The sequence below is a fragment of the Penicillium oxalicum genome, chromosome I, assembly GCF_001723175.1.
Source record: "Penicillium oxalicum strain HP7-1 chromosome I, whole genome shotgun sequence".
Taxonomy (NCBI): domain Eukaryota; kingdom Fungi; phylum Ascomycota; class Eurotiomycetes; order Eurotiales; family Aspergillaceae; genus Penicillium; species Penicillium oxalicum.
The window spans coordinates 1,659,617-1,682,615 of NC_064650.1; the positions used below are offsets into that span (position 1 = coordinate 1,659,617).

The 22,999-nt window shown below is 50.3% G+C and overlaps 9 protein-coding genes and 2 non-coding genes across 11 annotated transcripts; 5 read left to right on the forward strand and 6 right to left on the reverse strand.

The window, feature by feature from the left end:
• Positions 1–89: 89 nt before the first annotated feature.
• POX_a00565 (uncharacterized protein) lies at positions 90–1,684 on the reverse strand (the record flags this gene model as incomplete). Its single annotated transcript, XM_050109505.1, has 2 exons — positions 90–735; positions 786–1,684. The coding sequence occupies 2 exons, from the start codon at positions 1,682–1,684 to the stop codon at positions 90–92; spliced, it is 1,545 nt and encodes a 514-aa protein (XP_049973273.1).
• A 381-nt stretch (positions 1,685–2,065) lies between these two features.
• Positions 2,066–5,391, forward strand: POX_a00566 (uncharacterized protein; the record flags this gene model as incomplete). Its single annotated transcript, XM_050109506.1, has 4 exons — positions 2,066–2,226; positions 2,278–2,749; positions 2,817–3,359; positions 4,213–5,391. 4 exons carry the CDS (start codon positions 2,066–2,068, stop codon positions 5,389–5,391), a joined length of 2,355 nt encoding a protein of 784 aa, XP_049973274.1.
• Positions 5,392–5,484: 93 nt separating this feature from the next.
• POX_rRNA003 lies at positions 5,485–5,599 on the forward strand. The gene has a single exon (XR_007588094.1). It is a non-coding gene; the product is annotated as a 5S ribosomal RNA (ribosomal RNA).
• A 961-nt stretch (positions 5,600–6,560) lies between these two features.
• Positions 6,561–6,857, reverse strand: POX_a00568 (uncharacterized protein; the record flags this gene model as incomplete). The annotated part of the gene is made up of 1 exon (XM_050109507.1): positions 6,561–6,857. The coding sequence occupies one exon, from the start codon at positions 6,855–6,857 to the stop codon at positions 6,561–6,563; it is 297 nt and encodes a 98-aa protein (XP_049973275.1).
• Positions 6,858–7,109: 252 nt separating this feature from the next.
• Positions 7,110–7,880, reverse strand: POX_a00569 (uncharacterized protein; the record flags this gene model as incomplete). The annotated part of the gene is made up of 1 exon (XM_050109508.1): positions 7,110–7,880. The coding sequence occupies one exon, from the start codon at positions 7,878–7,880 to the stop codon at positions 7,110–7,112; it is 771 nt and encodes a 256-aa protein (XP_049973276.1).
• A 4,204-nt stretch (positions 7,881–12,084) lies between these two features.
• On the forward strand, positions 12,085–13,805 carry POX_a00570 (uncharacterized protein; the record flags this gene model as incomplete). Its single annotated transcript, XM_050109509.1, has 4 exons — positions 12,085–12,415; positions 12,479–12,612; positions 12,663–13,450; positions 13,523–13,805. The coding sequence occupies 4 exons, from the start codon at positions 12,085–12,087 to the stop codon at positions 13,803–13,805; spliced, it is 1,536 nt and encodes a 511-aa protein (XP_049973277.1).
• Positions 13,806–14,221: 416 nt separating this feature from the next.
• On the reverse strand, positions 14,222–14,747 carry POX_a00571 (uncharacterized protein; the record flags this gene model as incomplete). The annotated part of the gene is made up of 2 exons (XM_050109510.1): positions 14,222–14,587; positions 14,667–14,747. 2 exons carry the CDS (start codon positions 14,745–14,747, stop codon positions 14,222–14,224), a joined length of 447 nt encoding a protein of 148 aa, XP_049973278.1.
• A 1,001-nt stretch (positions 14,748–15,748) lies between these two features.
• Positions 15,749–15,863, forward strand: POX_rRNA004. Its single transcript, XR_007588095.1, has one exon. It is a non-coding gene; the product is annotated as a 5S ribosomal RNA (ribosomal RNA).
• Positions 15,864–16,301: 438 nt separating this feature from the next.
• POX_a00572 (uncharacterized protein) lies at positions 16,302–17,066 on the reverse strand (the record flags this gene model as incomplete). Its single annotated transcript, XM_050109511.1, has 1 exon — positions 16,302–17,066. The coding sequence occupies one exon, from the start codon at positions 17,064–17,066 to the stop codon at positions 16,302–16,304; it is 765 nt and encodes a 254-aa protein (XP_049973279.1).
• A 667-nt stretch (positions 17,067–17,733) lies between these two features.
• On the reverse strand, positions 17,734–19,807 carry POX_a00573 (Glucoamylase; the record flags this gene model as incomplete). Its single annotated transcript, XM_050109512.1, has 4 exons — positions 17,734–19,034; positions 19,093–19,189; positions 19,241–19,527; positions 19,585–19,807. 4 exons carry the CDS (start codon positions 19,805–19,807, stop codon positions 17,734–17,736), a joined length of 1,908 nt encoding a protein of 635 aa, XP_049973280.1.
• Positions 19,808–20,634: 827 nt separating this feature from the next.
• POX_a00574 (uncharacterized protein) lies at positions 20,635–21,003 on the forward strand (the record flags this gene model as incomplete). The annotated part of the gene is made up of 1 exon (XM_050109513.1): positions 20,635–21,003. One exon carries the CDS (start codon positions 20,635–20,637, stop codon positions 21,001–21,003), a length of 369 nt encoding a protein of 122 aa, XP_049973281.1.
• Between the last annotated feature and the right edge of the window lie 1,996 nt (positions 21,004–22,999).

The following is a 22,999-nucleotide window of genomic DNA, read 5'->3' on the forward strand; positions in this document are numbered from 1 at the left end:
TGTTATGAAACGACTGACTTATTATAAGTATTAATTTTCGCTTTGCACAAAGGTAAAAAAACATAGATATCTTAGCCGAAGGAGTTTCCTCAAGCTGCCTGCAATTTTCCGACCTCTTTGATAAAGGGACTCGCCTTCCGAATTCTATGTCCGTAAAAGTAGAAGACAACAGGTATCGAAATACATGATGCCTCCAGAAGTCCTAGAATTGTACTTGCCCAATTCAAGCCCAGAGCCTTATACATTGATGGGCCTGCAAGCGGAAGGAATGCCCCCATGACACTGCGAGTGAACATATTTCCTGCAAGTGCAGAAGCGGCGTAAATGCCATAAGACCGAGCAATGTAATTTGAGGCATAGATGAAGACACATGCGTTACCCACTCCGAAGGGAACACCGGATAGGATGGGGACGATCCAGTGAACGTTTGGAGTACACGTCCATGCGAACCACAACTGGCCAATGGCTAAAAGCGTAGCACCAAAAAAGACGATGCTGACCATAGCCTCTGCTTGTACCATACCGGTTTCTGGGTCCTTGCGGTGAAGATTAATCACCCGACGAAACAGAGGTTCGCATGCAATGGCAATTAAGACACCAACACCTATACCGACGAACGAAAGTCCACCAATGCCTGGCGACCATCCGCGTTCTTGCTGGAAAGCGATTGGATATGCGACGAAGCATAGGTAAAGGACGCCATAAACAATTGCAACGTAGCCATCCCAAAACATACTGCGAGAATATTAGTCTTGGCCTTCTAGAATGGCAGGGGAGTAGCTTACCATATCGGCTCTTTTAGGAGCATCACAAAAGGTCTTTTAAGATTGATCTTCAGTGAAGATGCAAAACCGACACCGTCATCATAGCGTGTCCACCAATTTGTGTTCTGTGTCTCTTTTCGTTTTCTCGCAGCCCGTCTTTTCAAGATCACAGGGGCGTATGTTTCCTTGACAGAAGCTATCAGGATCAATACGATACCCCCAATGATGAGAACAATCCAGTTTGTCCACCTCCAGCCAAGATATTGGAAAACAAAGCCTCCAATGATAGGCCCATATACAGGGCCGTTGGTGGGCCCAATAGACCAGAAGCCGAATGCTAAAGCCCGGTGCTTATCGGAGACGATGTCGTTAACCGATGCGGGCGAGTTCGACATCAATGCACTTCCAAAGAATCCTCCGAAGAATCTGCTCACAAGGATGGATTCAATGTTTTGAGCTAAAGCACTCGGTAGCAATAGCAGCAGAAATATTATCATTGAGGCAATATAGACTGGCCGCCGTCCCACAAGCTCGCTGAGTGGAGCAAAAATGATGCTGCCCATTCCCATTCCAAAAAGATAAGTCGTGACACCAAGGAGGGCCACAATCTTCGAAACGTGGAAATCCTCTTGTAACCCTGGAATCCCTGATGTGTATAGCGTGCTGGAGAGACTGACAACTGTCGCGCCAAGACTCATTGCAGCGACAGTGAGGCCTTTGTACCAAAGTGGCCATAGGCGAGGATTCTCGGGGTCTTCAGAGTCCCAGTAAACTTCGAATTCAGGAGGTGCATGTATGCTAGCCCGTTTGGAGATTACTGGCTCGAGATGTGAACTGAAGTGGTCTTCGTGAGCTGCATCCAAGGAGCCGGCCAGGTCTGATTCGTTGCGCAAGGTTCCAGGATGATAGAGGTCAGCCATCGTGGTGCACTCGAATTGATATTCACTGAACCGCCAAAAGATGAGGTATTGAGATGAGGAGCTCCATTTCAGAACTTTCCTCTTTATAGGGACGCGGCAGATATACTCATGGATAAAGCGGCAAGTGGGATGTTCCGACTTGTCCCCAGGTTGTATTCAGTCAGGTCTACTAATTCATCAAGTGGGATGCCCCGGTGGAATTGCATTGGTGAGCTTCCTCACTCGGGCCCCACCTGGAGCTTCCGTCATTACGATCTCTCCCCGAGGTTCTTTTTTCCCTTGTATTACCTTCGAACTCTCCCCTCTGCGAACTCCTGGATTCATTAATGTGGTTTGATGAAAAATTTGTGAAGTCCAAAGATTAGCAAAACGGTTCGCACAATGTCGCCACCTGCCGATATCGCCCCCTTGTGGTTCCAATGCGACTATCCAGACTGCAACGCAAAATATCGGCGTAAAGAGCACCTTAATCGACACCGTAACCACCATAATGGGGAAATCAATCTTGCCTGTCCTTACTGTGAGAGTGTCCTGACTAGGAAGTGAGTGCTGCCTCAGTCACATGGTAAAAATCACACTCACATAATGATCAGTGATCTATTGCGGCGCCATATCCGGACTTACCACCCGCAGAGACATGCGCCGCCGTCTCGAAAATTGAGGGCATGCAGTGCATGTCATGCACGGAAAGTCCGCTGCGAAGGCGTGCTACCATGCAATGCCTGTCAACATCGAAACATCATCTGTGTACCTTCTGGAGGTGAAACCGCAGGTGAACAACAAATTTGCGTTGATCTCCGGCCCTCGCCACCTGTTCCCATGATTGATGATTCCGTTTCCGACGCTCCCCGGTGGATTGCTCATGACTATATCGATATTTATTTTGATTCTTTCCATCCAGAATGGCCTTTTCTCCATCGAGGTACATTTGACTTCGCCAAGGAGCCTTGTGTACTTGTTCAATCTGTTGTCGCAATTGGCCTATGGGTGAAAGGGACCCGGGAAGCGCGAGACGCGTCAATAAAGCTGCATGGTAGACTTTGTTCTGCATTTTACGCTCAAATGGTGAGAAGAAATGTTATCACGGTAAATACAATTAGACTTTGATGCTGATATTACATTTATGCCCTAGGACCAATGGTGCATCTCCAACTCGAGTCCACGACAACGCAGAAGTACCCCGTGGCCTATAACAACATTCCAGAGCGTGCTCTTGAATATCATCCTTGCCCTCTTTATTGCAAGAGAAAATGTTAGTATGGATTTGAGCATGCGATGCCGATTGCGAGACGACAAATACGAGCTCTTGACTGCCCTCGTTCGAAGCTGTCGACAGTGCGGTATTTTCTACTATCCTAACATGCTTCTGCAACACGAAGCCGATGCACCACTTGCGCTTGTATATGTGAGCGTCGAAGAGATCAAGAGGTTTGGACTAGCACTCTATAAGTTGTGCCGATTGTCCACTTCCTTTCACTTAACCGGAGAAGGTGCCAACGGTGACAGAAACGCTCTATTGACCCTGGCCGATTTGTCCTTTTGCATGCCAGACAGTGATGAGCTGTGGAATGCTGCATTGGGTGCGGAGCCCGAAGTGTTGGGCAGGGTGGATTCGTCAGCAGCTGGACGGGATAATGGAGATGCGAAAAACTGGATATCTCAAGCGTCTACTCTTGTACATGACGGAAGAGTTGGCTTCGACTGGATATAGCAAAAAGTACCATAGAAATACAGATCATTAGCTACAGATTGGAATAGAGTCTGTCGGAGCAGCCATGTCCGGTTGTGGACGGCGAGGGGCCCTCCGAGGTCGTCAACTACCTGGCTCGAGGCTTTGGCAATTCCTCGTTATCGGTTATAACAATCGTGTCGGATGGGCTTCACATGTTGATCTCAGTCGTAACGCTCATGGGAGTGAAATCCCACCGTGCCGTTGCTCACTGGTCTATTTATTAGGCCAAAAGGTCTAAGCCAAACCATCAGTTATGATGGTTTGTCCTGCAACGGTATTTTTGAACGGTTTGGTCCCTCATGTCTTCCTGCATGCGCCCTTTGGGACCACAGAAGAAAGGAAGAGGGAAACCCACGACTGGGAGAAAAACCCTTAGGACATCTGGCTGCTGGGCTAGCAAACATCTAGAGAGGGCAAACTCTCTCACCCTCTAGACAAGGCATCTTCTCATTGACTCAAAATTGTCAAAAATCGAATTCTATATTGACGTATTCCGAGATTAGATCCTCTCCGATAAGAGAACGGGAGAAGGAACAAGAAAATAGGGTTACACCTCGACCCCTCACCATCGCCCCCAAAACAACTAGAAATCAGGCATCCATCCGGTAGGGTCCCTCCCGCCCCGCAACAGTAAGCCTTACTCTTACCCATATCCGTTGGCAGCTCGAGATTTGGTCCATCCCGGTGGAAGGATGGAGATCCCTACAGAGATATATGACTATGTCAGTTTTCCATACTTGCCCACTCGGGCAAATTGAAGTCGCGCGACTGGGAGCTAAGTAGACGTCTCCTACAGGTTGCGCATCATGTCTGGAACATTCACAACACACAGTCCATGTTTCCAGCGTACACCTCCAGACATTTTTGTGTCATGAGAGATGAGGTTCGGCGAGACCTAGCCGCTCTTCGGCTTGTCAACAAAGCTTTCTGCAGGAGCGCTTCGCGGTGGCTGTTCATGCACATCAATGCAAAGTCTAAATCTCGCACTTTGCCAATACCGCCGCTGACAAGGATCTCGAGAATATCCCAGAGTCCATATGCTTTCCACGTGCGCCAAATTGATTTTGGATATTCAGAAGACGATGGCTCATATGTCGAAGACCTGTCGGCAACATTATCAGATCTTCTCGTCAAGTTCCCCAACCTTGCTGCTCTTGAGTTTGATGGGCCTTGCTTGCCGCGGCCTCCCTCGTCGCTTCTCCAAGCTCAAGAAACACTTTATATGGATACGATTGCGTCGGTGTTACATTACGTGCCGCTTCCGAATCTCAAGGAACTTGTAATCAGGTTATCTGTCACGCAAGACTCTGCACGTTTCTTCCCAGAGCGTCCCAGTCCTTCGCAGATCCCGCTTGGAGACATCTTCCGACGTCTCCGTTATCTTGCGCTATGCAACGATGAGGAGATATGGTACGCGCGAAGCACGCCGGCGGAGCCTGCTGGTTTTCCAGAAGATACATTTACATCATCCTTTTTCAGAATGGCTGAAGCTGCATCGAATCTTGAATCGCTTTCGATACAATCCTTGGACGTTTTAGATGTTGACATTCTCGCCTCGTCTCTTTCTCTTCGCCTGCGCTCCCTCTATTTACTTGGGATTTCTATCTCATCTGGCATTCTTCTGCAGCTGATTGATACGGATTCCGCACGGGAACTATCAGATTGCAGTCTGTGCCTGGTCAGATTGAAGTCTGGAACATGGCCAGAGGTGTTCTTGCAAATGCTCAAGTTGCCACGTCTCGTTGAGTTTTGCATCCATCGCAGCAGTTGCGCACCCACAAACCCAAATTCACAGTTGGTGCTCAGACAGCCAGTGGATGCTGGGCACAGTTCGCAAAATACAGCGGCGAATGACCCCGACAACTCTGCGCTAAGAGCATTACTGGAACACGTCAATTCGAACAGGCTCGCCAGAGGAATCCGGCCCTACGATGACACTGAGTATCGAACAATGCCGAGGAGGTACATGGCTTGATGAAACTTGGGAGTTTAAACAGTAGGCATCTTTATTTGGGCCATAGTCCCTTCGAAATAGTACCAAGGGCAAGGCAAAAAGATTCCCAAAAACATACAACAGTCAGGATTCGCATGTGGTCACCCACCATACTACTAACTGACCGGCGTGTGGCTTAAGTACGGCTGAGCGGACGGGAAGCCCTGTTCTCCACACCCTATGGTCGTATGTGGTAGTAGATGTTGAAATGAATTCTATCAATTACAACCTCAGCTACTATGAGCACCCGACCGTTGCGGCAAGCTGAGCAATCCACACACATCCGTGACACAAGACCGGGGGCGGGAGAGACAAAGCCCGAAGCTCGTGGTCATCGCGCCCGGAGTTCGGTCGGGTAGGTGGCTTATCCCGTTGAACTGGAGCTACAGTATCAGAACTTTCCTGTCCAAGCTTTATGCAGGATCAAAAAGAGACTCTTGTGTTGCATGCTATTCTACGTAGCCACTCGGTCAAACAAGGACCACGTGTCTGATGCTGCTCCGGGCTCACTGCCCACATTTCTTCCTGCGTCATATTGTGACACGCCCCTGTTTGAACCACGAGCCTCATTAGGTACTGTTCGCTCGAATCTCAGTAACAGCACCGGACGCGTGATTGGCATGCTTTTCATACTCTTGAGCGCTTTGTCATCAAAGGATACTGCATCGCTCAGGTTTTCTTGACGCCATAGAGAAAGTCACCGACCCCCGGCTATTTGCTTCGCTGTGGCCTATGTGACGATGGAAAAGAAATGCAGTTGGTCTCATCCGAATGGCCAGTGGCTGGTCGCTCAACAAGAAATCCATCGAAGCTATCCGAACTGCACTATGACCTTTCACCAGGGGTCGTAGCAGCTACTTCTTCAGCGATTCTTGCAGACTACGATGATCTAGACTCAGAAGACTCGACTTTTAAGTGATGACTGTTAAGGACTGTCGATGATATAGAGCTTAGGTAGGAAAAGGGAACGCTACGTCAGTGAATATCAGACGGTCAATGTTTGAGAAAGTGGGCTCTCGCAGCTATACAAAAGGTTTCTCAGCTTCGAATATGTCAAACGACTGAAGCCAAACGATCAACATGCGCACAATGAATGAGTTACAAACTGGATAAAACTTCTCGTCTTGTTTTTGCTAGGCCCGTGATGTAACTCACTCATCCACGGCGACCTGAAGTTTTCTTTCCAGCAGCAGTCGCTCCTTTGCCTTGTCGTGCAGGTACAGGCTTATGTCGATTCCACCTTCGTCCACTCCTGCCTCTTCAACCTGGACCATTCCATCGTATGCAGGCATAATGGCATGAACGTACCTCGACCTTTGGCCCGAATCAACGAAATCAACCTGGTAGAGTGGCTGTCGAAGCCACGATGTCACCAGGGTGCGATGTGGGTTGAGGAAAGCCAGCCAAACCTTGTTAGGTGAAGCTTCGTGCGCCGCAGCATATGGCATTGCGCCCACATTTTGCGGAGTGATCAATTTCAGTGTCTGCCGAATTCGAGATGCTGATTCGTTACCTAGACAAGTTGACGCGCCTGACATGCCGATGTACGACACGAAAAGGGGAGACCCGAGCAGGAGGTCTGGCAAGGGTAGTCGGGCTCGCGCATTCACGGCGAAACTAAGGTAAAAATTATCTGAAGAGTGACTGAAACATCTAGCTCAGTTGACCGAGGCCCAGAGGTGTGCAAGTACGGCGTCCAGTCAGGAGATGTCAGGGTCATCCTCTGCGACGGCTCTCCGCTTCAAACCGGAAACCGTGCAAGCTGAGTAATGTAACAGCGCATAGTTGACGGGTGTATCGGAAGTATCCTCAGAAGCAAAATGGCACGGAGAGATTTCATGTTGGAGTTCAACTCCATTCGGAATGGAGTTGTCTGCTGCTGGGAGTGGGAATGGGTGATGGGCCGGGTCTTCAATTCCCAACCAAGTGTAGCGATAAAGAGGTAGCTGACGCGCCTCTGTCACGATAACTGGATTAGGCGTGACGGCATCAATGTCAAAAGCTGCATGGGCATCCAGTCGTACAGGATCAAAAATTGGAATTCCAGGGAGAGGCGAGTCCTGATTATCGGGATTGAAGGTCTTCCGGGCGATGACCGCCCATTGATGGGCAAAGACTGTCAGAGATTGTGCATCGGCCAGCACATGTGCCGTCAAGATACCGATGCCACATCCACCGTCACTGAAGAGATTGATCTGGGTCTGCAATGCGGGCAGCCCATCGTAATCTCGCAGATTGTGTAGCGGCAACGACGTCACCGAAACAAGGGGCGAGTAGTCAAATTGATCACCCCTGAAGACGCCAGCGCCGGATGCGCGTTCTTTGGCGGAGTAAGAAAGGGCACCCAGCGAGATCAATGGGGGCCGTACGATCCTCCATTCGACGCGCCGGGATCGGTGTCCATACCGTAGATCACCATACGCCGGTGAGAGCGCTCCATGTGGGATCCGCCTAGTCACACGAGCCCCCATTGAACTTGACCGGCCGAGTGAGGGAATTCATTCAAAGTCGTAATCAGTGAGGACTTGAGTCCTGCGAAAAGATCATCCTCACAGTCTAAAAGACAAATTGTGCTCTCATCCGTGGGTTTATCAAACAACCATATCGCCCCAGCAGTGGAGAAACGAGTGGCAGTTGCATCAAGAATGGACAGTGGGGTTGCAACCGGCGTCGTGAGAGGATGAGATGGATATCCACCATCTGTTCTATCCCTCAGCAATTTTTCATCGCCGCCGAAGCACCCCCAGTGGACTTATACCTACCTCGGCTTGTGCTATCAACTAACTTCACTCAGAACAGCTTGGTCAACAAAGGAGCATGAATGCTTCAAGCTTCAAAGACTCAAAACAAGACAGGCTTTTCAATTAGAAGCTGGCAGTCCATTTCGGTCCGGTCTTGACCTATACTAAAGCTGGCGACTTTATGGTCGCCGAGGTGTTCGATACCGTATAGGGGCAAGCATAGCATCGATAACAAGAAACAAGAGCCGAGTCTTAGCACTACTCACGCCAAAATGAACGTGATAGACTTCCTCATTGCCTGGGTAATGGAGGCTTCGCCTCGCCGGTCTATCAATTATTCTGAAAGGCAGAAATGTGGTAGAAGGTTTCAGATCGATTGTCTACGGCACTGCTCGCGCGTGAAAGGTGCTTCGCACGTAGCAGACGGCTCAATCTTCGACTGATGCCGAGTACATCCCGGCTTGCAGACCCGAATTATGGCGAACGACACCAAGAGGTGAGTTTTGTCAACATTGGCGTAAGCGGTTGATGAAATCGAGACTGTAGAATTCGTCGACGCGCACGTGCCAATTAGGTCTGGAGTTCGGTACTGAGGTCAAGTATAAGCCATTGTATTCCGTGTCGTGTTGATGCCCAAGAACATCTTGGTGGACACGATCAATGAACTAGCCATATAGCTATTTGCTCTGCGTGTGGTTCACCAGACGTTAGCCAATTTAGATGACTGGTGTGAAAGAAGGTAGTGTAAAAGCGAACACTACAGTCGATAGAAATAGAGCCATCACTACAGATTTGCCTGATGCTGCCCGGAGAACAATGATAACAAATATAACCTAAAGATATGATATCAAAGCGGATCACTGGATTTGTTGAATGCATAACATGCCATAAGCAGCCCAGGTGGTTGCACTGCGCTTTTGGCTCTTGTCGTCAAGGCATTCTTCGGGAATCCTTAGTGTAGGCTTAAAATGTCAATAGCTAACATGCAGAGGCCTAAGGGACGCCTCAGGTACCATCCATAAAATAGGTCGGTAGGGTAGCCCGATCCGGTTAGTAAGCGGGGAACATGTACCTGTATTTATACCCCGGTTTGGAGAGAATCCTGTATAAGAATTGACCGGTTGCGTAATAAGAATCATTCATCAATTCTTTGATATAGCAAGCTGTGTCTTAGCAATAGGGCAATAAACTATACTCAAGCTGGCAAGTAAGCTCGTACGGCAAAGTCTAGCATTCACCAATTACTCGCTTGTTTTCCACAAGTCCAAGCGCTAACCATTCGGCGAGGAAGACCGGAAAATGCAAGGCTTAGGGGATAGATTCGCCTCATTTCGCTAAATGGCTCACCACTCTGGCATTAAGACTTCAGCAACAGCTAGAAAGAAGCATAAACAGCCGATCTGACAAGTTTCAGTAGCTTAAAGAGACCCAGACTCATAGTCAAGGACATTCAAAAAGTGTAGGTCTCAAACTTCAGCACATTTTTGAGAGATAAGGGAGCTACCGCGTCTCGTCACTAGATAGCGTCTTGATGATTCCAGAGCTACTAAGCAACCCAGAGAAATTTGCATCGCCAATCAGTCCACACAACATTAGTAGGGCTATACGCATTAGGACCTAATAGGACGGGCACGAAGACAGAGGTATACTACTCAGAAAGCTTCACGGAAGTCAAGCGACTACGCAGTGCACACCACATATGATATTACGTTCCGGCGATAGGTCGAGGCCCCTTGGGTTATTGTCTTGGATTTCTGTACTAACTGTTCCACGGAAACATATAGAGTATTGCGTCTCTGTGTACTAGGTAGGCTTCTGCTACTTTATAGTACTATAATCCCTTCGCAAGCCCACAGGACCCGCGGTTATATAGTCCTATTATTAGTGTACCCTTGTAAGTAGTAGGGTGCACATCACGGGCCTCGGCCCTACTACAGAGAGAGATTAACTTCAGGGTCAAGTATGGTCGGTTTAGCACACGTCTCTTCAAGATATTGCTCAGAGCGGGCGACAAAAGTTTGAGGCTGGATTGGGCGGCTGGGCACTGGAGTTAGTAGTCGCGCAGATGTACGACAAAGGGGAGGCTCGATGTGTCGTGGCCCCTTCATGGGAGGATTAGGTCGGATGCTCCACTCTTGGGAGTCGAGAAGGAGAGTGTCGATAAGTTGGTGGCCAAAGTACCACAAATTTGAACAATCGTGCGGTCCGTTGTTCTGTGGCCGACAGCCTTGTGGAGAACGGATGGATAGGGGTCCTTGGACGCTGAGCCATATTTGTTTTACGTTGCTTTTGGCGTAATATGATTGATTACACACAGACGCTGCTCATCAACTTAATCAATTAAATTCCATTTTCTTAACCCAGCTACTGACATTATCACACGCTCCGTCCGGCTGCCGTTCAAACCGCCAAAAAAACCCAGTGCTTCCGCAAGGCTCAATCGTCCCTCAGGTAGTCGCTCCGAAAAGAGCCCTGCAAGCTCGTTCAGCCTTTCAGTTGGCACATTCTCCTGTCCTGTAGGGAGTATCGTGGTCTGAAGACGTCGTGAAACGTGCTCAAGAAGAGGTCTTGCAGTTCCTCTCGAGACGGACGCTCAAATCGGATGTGTTTGTTCACACGATCAGGTCGAATAAGTGCCCGATCTAAATGCTCTGGCACATGAGATAGTTATTGTTCGGCGGGCATGTGATTTGTCCTTGAGTAGCCAGCCTAGATAGCCTCTCTCCCCCACATACCAATCTCACCATCCTTCTTTCCCCTCATTTTGACCCTGCCAGCCTACTTCCTACAGTTATAATGGTTAAGATGCGGCCTTCGTGTGACGAGACGCCATCGATTGCGTTTGGTCATTCAGACAGAGAAACTGACAGAAGTCAAGTTGATATGATTCCTGACGGGTTGAATTAGTGTGGTGTTCATCTACACAGATAATCATGTGATCAAAATTTGAAGGAAAAGGCTAGTCTAAAGGTATAGTGGGTGGTAAGTCTGAAAAGTGCGTATGAATTAGGTGAAATTGTTTGGACCCTACTTAGGTTGGCAGCCTGAGTAGGGTTCAAAGCCGCCAAGGAATGAGCGTATTTTTTAAGCCGTGGACACTAGAGGTTGGAGCGCACTGAGCTGTAACCCGAGCTCTGGCAACTCTGGCTAAGCACGCCGACGGACCGGAACAGCCTTCATCCGACCGAAGGCGAGAGCTGCGCGGGACTCCGGTACTCTACCCTCATCCACCGTGCCAGGAATAAGGACAGAATTATTACGATTGACTTGAGCTTCATGGAGTGATGCCCGAGGGCTTCTTGGTCGACCGGCAAAAAGCCACTCGCGCCACCGGGAGGCGCAGGGCTTGCGATGTTTGTTATCAGAGGAAGGTAATTGTTTGTTCAAACTGCAAACAAACCTCATACCCACAGCATACCCGGCTCTAAGTGGACCGCGGAACAACACTGAATGACTGCTTACTTGGCTGCTCTCATGTAGATTAAGTGCGATGCAGAACTTCCACAGTGCAACTGGTGTAAACACCACAATCTCGCTTGCACATATAACCGAATAGCAGGAAGAATCAAGTCAAGGTTCGCAATCGATCTGCATTCCACCCCGTCTAAATGATTATCTTCCTGCGACGTCTACCCAGCCCTGGATCAGATCCATAAGTCTACTACCTACCTATACATATTTGTCTTATTCGTTTCACTTTCTGTCACTAGTCACATCGCAGAGTGTGTAGATGAACACCACACTAATTCAACCCGTCAGGAATCATATCAACGTGACTTCTGTCAGCAATGTCACTCAATCGGAATCAAGTAAGTGGGTATGGCCGAGTGTATATCGAAGTAGGTGAGTGTCTCGACCATAGAGGATGCTAATGCAACTCTACACAGGTACATATAGACCTCCAACTTTGTCACGAAACCCACCACCGGCTAGAATGTTCCCCAGAATCACAAGATCTCAGAACAATGTGCCATTATCTAATGGCATCGCCTTGTTTTCTGACAAGGGTCTTGACTGGATCGAAGAACGAACCGGGGAACAAGTCAACCGCGCAGAGCTGAGTTCATTTGGAATTTCATGGACAAACTTGGGCCGGCTACGCGACGAGACAACTGATGGTATCTCACCTTCAGCCAGGTCCATTGACCTGCCCCACCGAGATAGCGCTGAGAGAGATCTGATGCGGTATACATCTTCGTTTCAGAGCCTTGTCTTCCCGGTCATCAGCAAAACTCTGTTCAAGGGAACCTTAGACCTGGCTTATGGTTCGAGTGATGTGTTTGGCTATGCAAGTGCTAAAGCTTGTGTGTACACACTAATCTCACTAGTAAGTCTTGTCGGGATGGACATGAACAACCACGAAGTCTTGGATTTTGGGTCATATGTGTCAGGGGCTCAGCGGCTAGTGCCCCGGATAACTCAAGAGATGACGGTCGACGGTCTTCAATCACTGATCATGCTGGTGAGTTGAGTTTCAACCCAAGGCTGTGAATGCCTATACAGTGGGTCTAGGGAGTCCATAGAAGGCAACTTACACCGTACAAGGCGCAACTTCAGTACCTTTCGAATGATATTCAAGCAGCTGGGATTTCCATCTCAATTGCCACGCGACTCTTGTATCATTTTGGAGCCCACACCACCTCGGCGGAAGCGAATTCTCTCATGCATCTGCCGCTATACAACAAAGGTACACTTGAGTGTCATCTGCGAGACCTGTTCTGGCTATGCTACTCCTTCGACAAGGACATCTGCCTCAGAACTGGCCAACCTTCATCTATCAATGACTCTGATTGCGATCTATCTTTGCCTTTCGAGTACGGTCGACTGCAGAACATTAATACGCACCGAGATGGTCTTAAACCCGACGATACCACACCTCCTTTATTCCCTTGGGATATCCGGCTATCCATAATCAAGTCGGAAATATATCAAACTCTTTACTCTAACAAAGCTTCCTTCAAGTCGGCATCTGAGGTCCTTGAGGGTATTCGGCATCTCGACGCTACATTGGAACAGTGGCGGCTATCCCTCGACGTCGATGTTCGTCCAACGCTGTACCACAATCCCGACATGTCTGTTTCAAAGAACTTGAACACTCAAAGTGTGATTCTCAGACTTTCGTATTATCACTGCGTGTTTATGATTCATCAGGCAAGCGACCGACACAGCTTTCCAGGCCTCGGAGTTGAGGCCGATTCAGAGGGGATTCTCTCTAGCGTCAAAATAAGAGCCACTGCAAGTCGCTCGATAATTTCACTTCTTCGGATCAAACTGCTCTCATTGAAAGGCGAGTCTCACTGGTGAGTCCTCGACCTCTTTGAAAATTCCTTTTAGTCTTACCATAGCCGCTCATCGCTACTTTCTATTGGAAGGGTCGTTTTTTTCTACATCATAGCAGCAACTCAATGTCTGTTTCGCAGTATTCTCAGCGAGCCATTGCATTCTCAGAGTTCGCAGGATGTCGATTTGTTCGATCACATTCCCGCGTTACTGGGCAACATTCCGATTTATCATCTGACTCCTGCGGAGATTGTGCATTTGAAGTTCATGACTGGTTACACAACGGAACTTGCAAGATTGGGCAAATGTGCCATCTTAAAGGCCCAAAGAGAGTCTCGTGATTTCCGAACTCCAGATCTTCAAATACATCAATGACCTATACAGTCTTTGCCGAGCGGCTGCAGACTGATATTTGGTTGCTAGTATTATTATACAATTCCCTCTTGAAAGTATATAATGTACTCCAAGCTGAATGGCCGCTGTCCACTTTGAATACAGATAACCTCTATTTGGAGCATTCCCGTCGTACTTGGTTTGTACCGAACTTGGGTACCTCAGTACACCTGGAAATGCACAAGCTGCATAGAACCCTGATTTAGGGTACTTCTGATTGAAATTTTGAGCTTCACACGCCAAGTCTTTCTAATGAGTTCAATGCCTTAGCTTTGAGTAATATGCTTCTGCTTTTCCACAAAATTTGACAGGTCCTCTCGAAATTCGAAAACAAAAAGCGCTCCTCATACCTCGCACTTGAGCGTCATTTCAATCACGAATTGCCATGCCTTGCGGTCTCAATTCCAAAAAAGCAAAGAAGCAGCCCTTCCAGTGAGCCCCAGAAGCATCACCGAGCTCGTAACGAAGAGACTGAATCTTCCGTTGGGCTCATTGACCAAATTGTGAAACAGACTGTGGACAATGCGCATTCCGGTGTACGACCACGCAAGACGGTAGGTGAGATCATTCTGGTCACCCAGGAGGGTCAAGACGACCGCAATGGCATAGAAGACTTGCGGCTGCTCGTGCAAGTTGTTGTAGTTATCGGCCATGCGTTGAACCTTGAGCGGAATCTTCGTGTGCTTATCGTGTTTGACTTTGTCCTCCTCAAAGCTAACTTTGTACTTGTAGATCGCAGGGATTCGAGTTGCGTACATCCATGTCTGTATTAGGAATGAATGAAAATCAGTCTTGAAAGTGGTATATGGGAGTAGTGCAGATGACTGGGAGACTCGAACATACTTCTTGCACAAAGGTCCATCCTGCCAATGCAACGACTGGTTTGAGAAGCTGTGTAGCTTGCAGGTCCAGTAGAGAAGCCATAATTGCGGGATATTAGAGACCGATCAGATGCTGAGAGAGTTGAGAGGATGATAGAAAAAACGGTTGACTGATGGCATTGTTTGAAACTATTTATAACGCATGTTTGACCTTCCAAAAATTTTACAGACAACTTCGCTGCTACTTCCACATGCCCATGAATGACGACATCGGATAGAACTGCCTATTTGTAATCAATGTTTCTATAGTATGCCGTTTCTCAGAATCTGCTCGTTAAAGTAACCATGGTGGATGTGGCCTACGTCAAAGATTTTCTCCCGTACATTGAAGAATGACTAAAACTCTGACCACAGTAGCTTAAATTGTCACGCATGGAAGTGAGATCGGCTTTCCTGCGAAGCAGAGACCCACCTCCTAAGAAGGTTTCCGATTACTCATCGGGGTACCACTGCGACGGCGACATCGATTCCTAATGAATGATCCGCTTCGGTCCAAATCGTGTTCGCACCCTCTCTTGATACTACCATTCACGTGCTCACTTTTTCACTAACTGCGCACCGGATCTCCCGTGATGAAAAGTCTAACGAAGCTTATATTTCAAAGATCCACTTCCTGGGCTTTACGATGGCCCCGCTTGCGGGTTACAGTTCAGCGCGGTCCAGAAAAGACGCTAATTTCTTGGTCGCTTTGGACCCTACCCAGGTTTAACCCGGTCGACGAACTTTGGCTGCCGGTATCGAATCAGGCTGTAGGCAGAATGGAAGCACTGCCGCCGCGGCTGTATCATCATCGATATCAAATACGCACAGTCCTTCCAAGATCCAATCACTCACTATTTGCTTAACTCATTATGCAAGATTGGACCGAGACCGTATTTCGTTGTGGGCGGTAACGCTCTCCATGCCCGGGACTCGCATCATTTCGCGTGTCATTTGTCTCGGGTTGTGAACATGCTGCATTGGGATCAATGAGTAATCAAACACTGGTCCATCCTGAATCGGGGGTTCGGGTGACTCCAGTAAAAACTGAACTGGAACAAAAACATACAACAGTCAGGATTCGCATGTGGTCACCCACCATACTACTAACTGACCGGCGTGTGGCTTAAGTACGGCTGAGCGGACGGGAAGCCCTGTTTTCCACACCCTGTGGTCGTATGTGCTTAATAAATATCATTTTGATATTATATTAGGTCAATACCTATATATAGTGGCAGCCATATGTCTGGAAATCGATCCAGACGTTGCTGCTGTGGGAGTACTAACAGGTACGACAGTAGCCTAGAGGCACCGAAAGCTCGCGATGATTTGGGTAGCCATCAAATCTGACAATCAAAATCACCATGCGAATATTCGAAGAAATTGGGCGGAACTGCGCACTGGAGGAGCTCACACCATGCCGATGTTTTTACTTTGACCTCCAGAAGACAACCTGGCCACCTTCCTCATGGGCGTTCCGGCTTTGCTCCCGGTGAGGCTTCGGTCACCCTGCCTCATATTAACATCTTGACGGTGGCAGATCGAAATGGATTCCATCCTTCTTTACACATATGCAGCTTCAGGGTTCAGACCCATCTAATGAACCGGTGATTATTTTTCATCCGAGTTCGACACTACCCTCCGGAACACCCTGTCGACTACGCAACCTCCTCGCGAAGAATTGCATGATAGGAAGCATCTCGTCCCTGTTAGACGGCATACCATCGCCCTTCCTCTTATACCGACTAACCTCCACAAACTCAAACACATCCTTGGTTCTACGCACCGCCCCTTCCGACACAACTTCGGAATCTCGTCCGGAAACCAATAGCACTGGTGTGCGATTCTTCGCTCCGAATCGGGACCCAGACAAGGCGAACGGTGCTCCGATCGAGATGACACCCGCGAGCGATCCGCTCTCCTGAGCACCGTCGCCAGAACCAATCTCTCGCGCCGCCGCCAACCCGGCCATGCCGCCCTGACCGAATCCGAAAATCATAATCTCACGGAGCTGGTAGCCGCATTTCCGGACAAGCGTCTGGCGAATGACCGTATTAGCGAGCATTTTTGTGCTTCGTGCGAATCCCGCGTCCATGTCTAGCGCGCCGGTGCGGCTGTCAAAAGATACATCGTCACCCCAGTGGAAGCCGCCCAGATCGAAGGGAAGAGCAGCTGGTGCCTGAATGGTGACGACGGTTGTTTCGGGAAGACGGATCGCTTGGCCAAAAGATGTGAAGCCCGCGGCGGTATCCCCGATGCCGTGGAGTAAGAGCAGGACGTTTGGGGATGGTGTTGATGCGGAACTCGACGTCGAGAGTGGTAGAGTGACGGTGACGGTAATCTCGGAGGGGAAATCCGAGACAGCGGGGTTCTTGATCGGCATTTTTTTCTTTTGAGAAAGAGAGAGAGAGAAAACCACGCGTCGAGATTGCCTTTTGTGCTGGCTGCTCAGATGAGCGCGTCTTCTGAAGAACTTGGAATGAGTCGAAGGATTCCCGCGCGGACCTACTGGGCTTGTTAAGGTTGTGGCTTGTTGTGGCTTGTTGTGGCGGATGCCCGGCGCCGAACTGGTTTCAGTGTAGGCCTGTGGCTCAATTCTTCCTCGCCCAAGCCATCAACCCCGCGACTGGCATCCATTGTTTGACAGAAGAATTCATGACCTGAATGTACAACGCCAAGATCCTTATGGTAACGCAAGTTGGAGCAAAATGCCCTCGTCTCTACACTATTCCCCCAGTATTTGGCTTTGATAGGTGGGCCAGCAAAGAATGCGGACTACAAGTTCAGTTTAGATCAAGCACACTTCCACCACTACACAGAAGCCAGGAATCTAGAATAAGCAGCCTTGGAACAGAAAGTAAATAAAAAAAAAGTGAAATCTTTCTAAATCAAGCACAGAATTTGTGATAAATCAAAACACGCCAACTTGATCATGCCAAAATCCGTTCAAGTCATCTTCACATATAATCTTTTCTTTCTTGTGTATTTCTCATGTGACCATTCATAATCTGAGTGTAAAGATTGCGAAAGGACGAGCCGAGATCTCGCACTTAGCGCCAGGTGTCGTTCTCGGTAGCAGTAGTGGTACCGCACTTGGCAGGGACGGTGTAGGAGCGGTTAGGGTCGCTCTCCCACTTGATGGAACCGTCGCTCTCCTTGCGGAAGTACTTGTACTGGAAGGTGGTACCCGCCGGCAAGTTGACCGTGGCGTACCACAGAGGGTTGCTCGAAGTGTACTTGCTAGCGCTCAGGGGAATACCGTTGGCGGTGTTCCAGTTACCGAGCTGAGAAATAGAACCGACCAGGTAGACATTCTCACCAAAGGTGGTGGTGGCAATCTCATCGAAGGTCACAGCGACGGCGGTGGGGGTGGTGCAAGAGCCGGCAGAAGTGGTGGTGGTGGCGGTGGTGGTGGTGGGGGCCTTCGTGGTGGTCGACGTAGACGAAGGAGCAGCGGTGCCGCTGGTCAAAGTAGCGGGCCAGGAGCCAACAGAAGGAGTGGCGTACGAACCAGTGGCAGAGCCCATGGAGCACGAGCCGGGAATGCTGTTGGCAGAGCTAGCGCCCCACGAGGGAGGGACGACACCGTTGCGGCGGTCGTTGGCAGTCAGGAGCGCAGCGTAGGACCAGGTGAGGTCACGAGCGGAGATGGAGAGACCCGTGGTGCGGTCAAACTGCTCGGAAAGAGAGCCGTTGGCGTAGGAGTGGGATTGCACAATGCTGACGTAGCCGTCGGCATAAGTCTTCACAGCGCTGATGATGGCATTGAAGGTAGTGCTGCCAGAGGCGTAGGTACCCGTCGCAGCGGAGGGGTACACATCCTTGAAGAAAGCGAGGGAGGTGCTGGTAATGGTGATGGAGCCGATCTTGTTCCACTGGTAGATGGCATCGTAGAGCTGCTCGGCCGCGGCGAGGTTGGACAGGAACCAAGGGTTGCCGCCGTAGTAGGAATCCTCGGGGTAGCGGCCGACAGATACGGCCTTGCCCTGGGCAATTCCGGAGTTCAGAGCGTAGACGGAGCGGAAAGAGTCGGTGTACACCTTGTGGTTGGCAAGGGCACGGGAAGAGCAAGGCTGGAAAGTGACGTCGTCGCACGAGGCCGCAGGGTCAAAGGTGTGAATACTGGCGAGGATGGTGTTGGAGTCCTTGCCGGAGCGGCCACCGCCAGTGTTGGCGTTGATATAGGAGCCGGTCCAGAAGGACTGCATGTAGCAGAGAATCTGAGGAGCCTGCGAGTCGCATCCAGAGCAGGAGGCGCCGACACGGCTAGCGAAAGCGCTACCCTCGACCAGGGAGCGGTGCTGGTTCGCCACGGTGAAGAAGGACATGCTGTTGACCTCCTCCCAGAGATCTCAACACACAGTTAGCGCGATGTCATGGGCCAAAGAGCAAGGATTCCATAGACTTACCAAAGCCGGACTGGCTCCAGTACTGAGCAACGTAGGCCAAGTCGTTGCGAACAATGGGCCACACATTGTTGACCGCATAGCTCTTGTATCCATTGTCCTGCTCCAGTCAGTAAGTGCTCATAGATTTTGAAGATAGTGTAGCACGTACGATCAACCAGTTACCAAAGTCAATCAAGGCAATGGCGCGCAGAGCAGGACCGTCGCGTTGGGGGCGGCCCCAAGCACCGGTGAAGGCGCTCAAATCGACATTGAACTTGGGCTCACCGAGGCCGGCGCCATCAGAGAGGCCTCCAGAAGGGTTGGAAACCGTCTGGAGCTTAGCCTGGGCGTTCACATACTGCTCAATGACGGTCTGGAGTCCCAGGTTTCCATTACGGAAAATATCCACAAGGGCTTTGAGAGTAAGCGCAGCGTCGCGGGTCCAGGTGTAGTAATCTACATTCATTAGAGGGTCATTTTTCACTGATATCGATTTTCAAGAGAGTCACTCACAGTCAGGGTTGGATGTGCTAGGGCTGGCAATGACCGCACCACTGGCGGCACTCTTGGAGTAGGCACCGCTGGAGCCAATGTTGGCCAGGATACCATTGAGAGAGAAAGTGGTCTCGGAAGACAACCAGGAATCCAAGCTAGTGGCACGAGGAGACAGCTGAGGAGCTGCCAGGGCAGATTGACCCACGGCCAGCGCACCCAGTGCGTAGAGAAGTCGAGACATCTTTGGTAGACAGTTGAAAGTGTCGAAACTTGATCAGTGAACTGAGAAGAGTAGTGATGAGCCTGGTAGAAGAATTGGCAGAACGGGCGACTTGATCGACTCTTTATAGTTCGAGGAATCATCATCGCGCGGCACTCCCGCGATAACGATTCTGGTTAGACACTCTTTCGCAGCCTTGCATGACACTGACCAGCATTAGCGTCTTGACCGTGAAGGTTTTCTACTGGGGGGTTCCAGAATTTCCACGGCTTCGAGACCCCTGCGTCTGTCCCCAGACCAGGCCGAGAGGACGGGGATTCTGCAGGCTGTGGCCGCTACCGATAGGCTGGTCGCTGCGGGGAAGGAAACCTTTTCCGTTGCATCTCAGGATTATCTGGCATCTGAGCACTTCTTCAGATTCATTTAAACAATCGTCTAGGGCTGTGAATGGCTGCTCATTCCGGAGCTAACGATGCCGATCCTAGCAAGAACCTAGCCGATAGTGTGAAGATGGACGGGCGTGCCTGATCGAATTCGCCCCCTCCAAGACTCCTCGCACGCCCTGGCCGGGTTGGGCTATCGTCAATTTGGTCTTCGTGCTGCGAAGCTAGAGTACATCGGTGGCTCGAGGGCCGGTCTCGTATTGCGCCTAGCGACCTTGTTCCTGCTCAGTCGGCCCCGCAGAATCTCCGTCTTTTGCCCGTTGTACTCAGGGCGGCCCAATCATCGCATTGGCATCTTCACAACGCCGAGGCTCCATGTAGTGCATCGGTTATCCGAAACCGCTTCATCTCCTAGAGGACGCCTGATGATCTCCTGCAGAGCCCCGGCTTGCTGCGCTGGCTGCAATGCTGAGATCCGTGGTGCATTTCCCCGGACATAGGCAAGCCCAAATATCCCATGCGGAGAACCTGGGGATGGGCGCCGCAGGCTGTGAGAATGAACGCATCGACGTGGAGGGACCATGGCTGGGGGAGTTCGGCATCGCGTATTTCACGGTCCAATCTTCGAATAGGCTTCATTCATCTACGCGACTTGTGCTACACTTGGAGATCCTTCATTATCAGCAAAGTTTCCTTGGCAGCGTTGTCGTCGCGAAGCAAAAACTTGCTCCGACCTTGGCCACGATGGGCCCCCTGCAGGCATCAGACCTTCTTTCACCCCCTCATTCTGGAATGATGGAGAAGAAGACTCTTCATCCGGTTGTGGCGGTTTAGGGCCGGAGAGGATCCCCGTTCTAGTCTAGTCTCGGACTCGCTACGGCCACTCATGCTGGTCATCCTGCGACCGGGAACATTCTTTCATCACGGCTGGGGGATAGACTTTACGCGCCCTCCTGGTGAGGATTCTCTGCCGTGGTGATCATGTATTGCTATTGCCGGGCAAGTCTATGTCGGGGCCAGGACTCGAAAGCCCCCAAAGCCAACGATGGGCGTCGCGTGGTCGCTGGATGTGGGAAGACTGTGATAGAGCTTGAGATTCTAGGTTCGGCATGTGAGAGGTGCCCAAAGCGCTACCCCCGTGGGGAACCATTCTGCAGGTCAATTTCCAGTTGACGCTCTTGTTGGCACCTCCAGCCCGCGTGGGGCGCGCATGGAGTGCACGCATGGAGTAGTGAAGCTTGTCACAAGCGATCTGGGACTGTGAGGCCGTGGGACTCCAAGACCCATTTTGCGTCAATTTCCGAAATTCGTCATCATCAGCTTCCTTTTGCGTCTACTCCCATCGATCGAAGTGCCGGGGGTGGAATCAGAAGCCAATGATCGTGGACGGGTACGGCTGATGGTCAGGAGGGAGTCCATGGATATTATTGAGAGGGTGGAGCTGACGTTGGGAATCGCCCAACACTGGGTGAGATCTCTGGTATCGGGGAGTCGGCCGCGACTGGGAGACGGGTGAGGATCATTTTGTGTCGGAACGAAGGCGATGGAACGGTTAGAATCGCAGTGATCCTCGTCGCCTTGGCCCATCCAGCCATCGCATCCAGGAGTCGTGGAATGGGCTTCAGTCTGCCACGACTTCCCGACCCACCGCGTCACCTCCTCTCAGCTGGAATATTTGAGTCGGGGTCATACGAATGATTCATTTGGGAAATCAACTGGCCATCGACATTTTCTTGGTCGAAATTACCACAGGTGAAAAAGTTCATTGATTGAACCGTCATCAACTTGTCAGTCGGGATTCCGGCACACCTGCTGGACAAGTTGCCCACTCGTCGCCCAAGTGCGTGCACGGGGCCCGGGGCCTGGTGCCTGAGGAACTCGGCCAGACGGATGACCTTCGGGCCGTCCGAAAGCGTTGAACCGTCGACGGACCCACGAAAGGGTGGATCAACTGGTCGAGTACCATGCCTGGCTGATCCAGCATGCTGTCTACTGGAAGATGACTGTTCTTGTTAATGGTGAATATCGAGGAAACGACCGATGTTGGCTTCACCCAGACGCTTTTCAGCTCCTCGACACTTCTCATAAATGATGGATCAGGCTGTTCCATTCATGTCCTCACCTCACCCACTGTAAGGTTGGCGTGAGATCAAGTTGGGAGGCTCACGCACAGCCTGCTTCTGGAGAGATCACCTGCCGAGCGCTCTCCGGGCGGACTGGAAATTCGGTACCTACCCCTCCCGTCCCGTTTGGGGCCGTTTGGAACCTCGATTCATCCTTGTTGGCCTGGTCTGGCCCTCGTCCTGTCAAAGTACCTTGGAGCCGAAGTACCTCACGAAATATTCATTCCCACATCTTTCAGACCGAGTCGACGCAGCTGTGTTGATCCGGAGTACTGTAGAGCATTAGGTTGGAGACTCTCGGGTGTGTTGAGCGTGAGCTTTGACGACTTTTCAACATGGAGGACATGTTTACTATTTTAATCGGCTGGACTATTGCTGGGAATACCCAACAAGACTATTTCAAATCTCATTTGGACCTCTTGTGTTCCTCTTGATGACGAGAAACAAGAGTCAGCTGCGTCCAGACCCCATCCCATTGAGACAGGATTGGGAATTCCATTTGGTTCGGCTGGCGCCAAGCGATCAACTGCGGCAAAGTATTTAGACAGTAAAAGAGACAAGCAGCCACTCTAGCAATCAGCCGTTTCGAACCTCTGGAAAGGTGGCACTGACCTCACTAGGCCACCCTTCTGATGGGATTCTTCGTATTTTTGCTGCAAATTTTCCTACCTAGTGATCAAATTGATCGATTGCGCTAGCACCCGGCC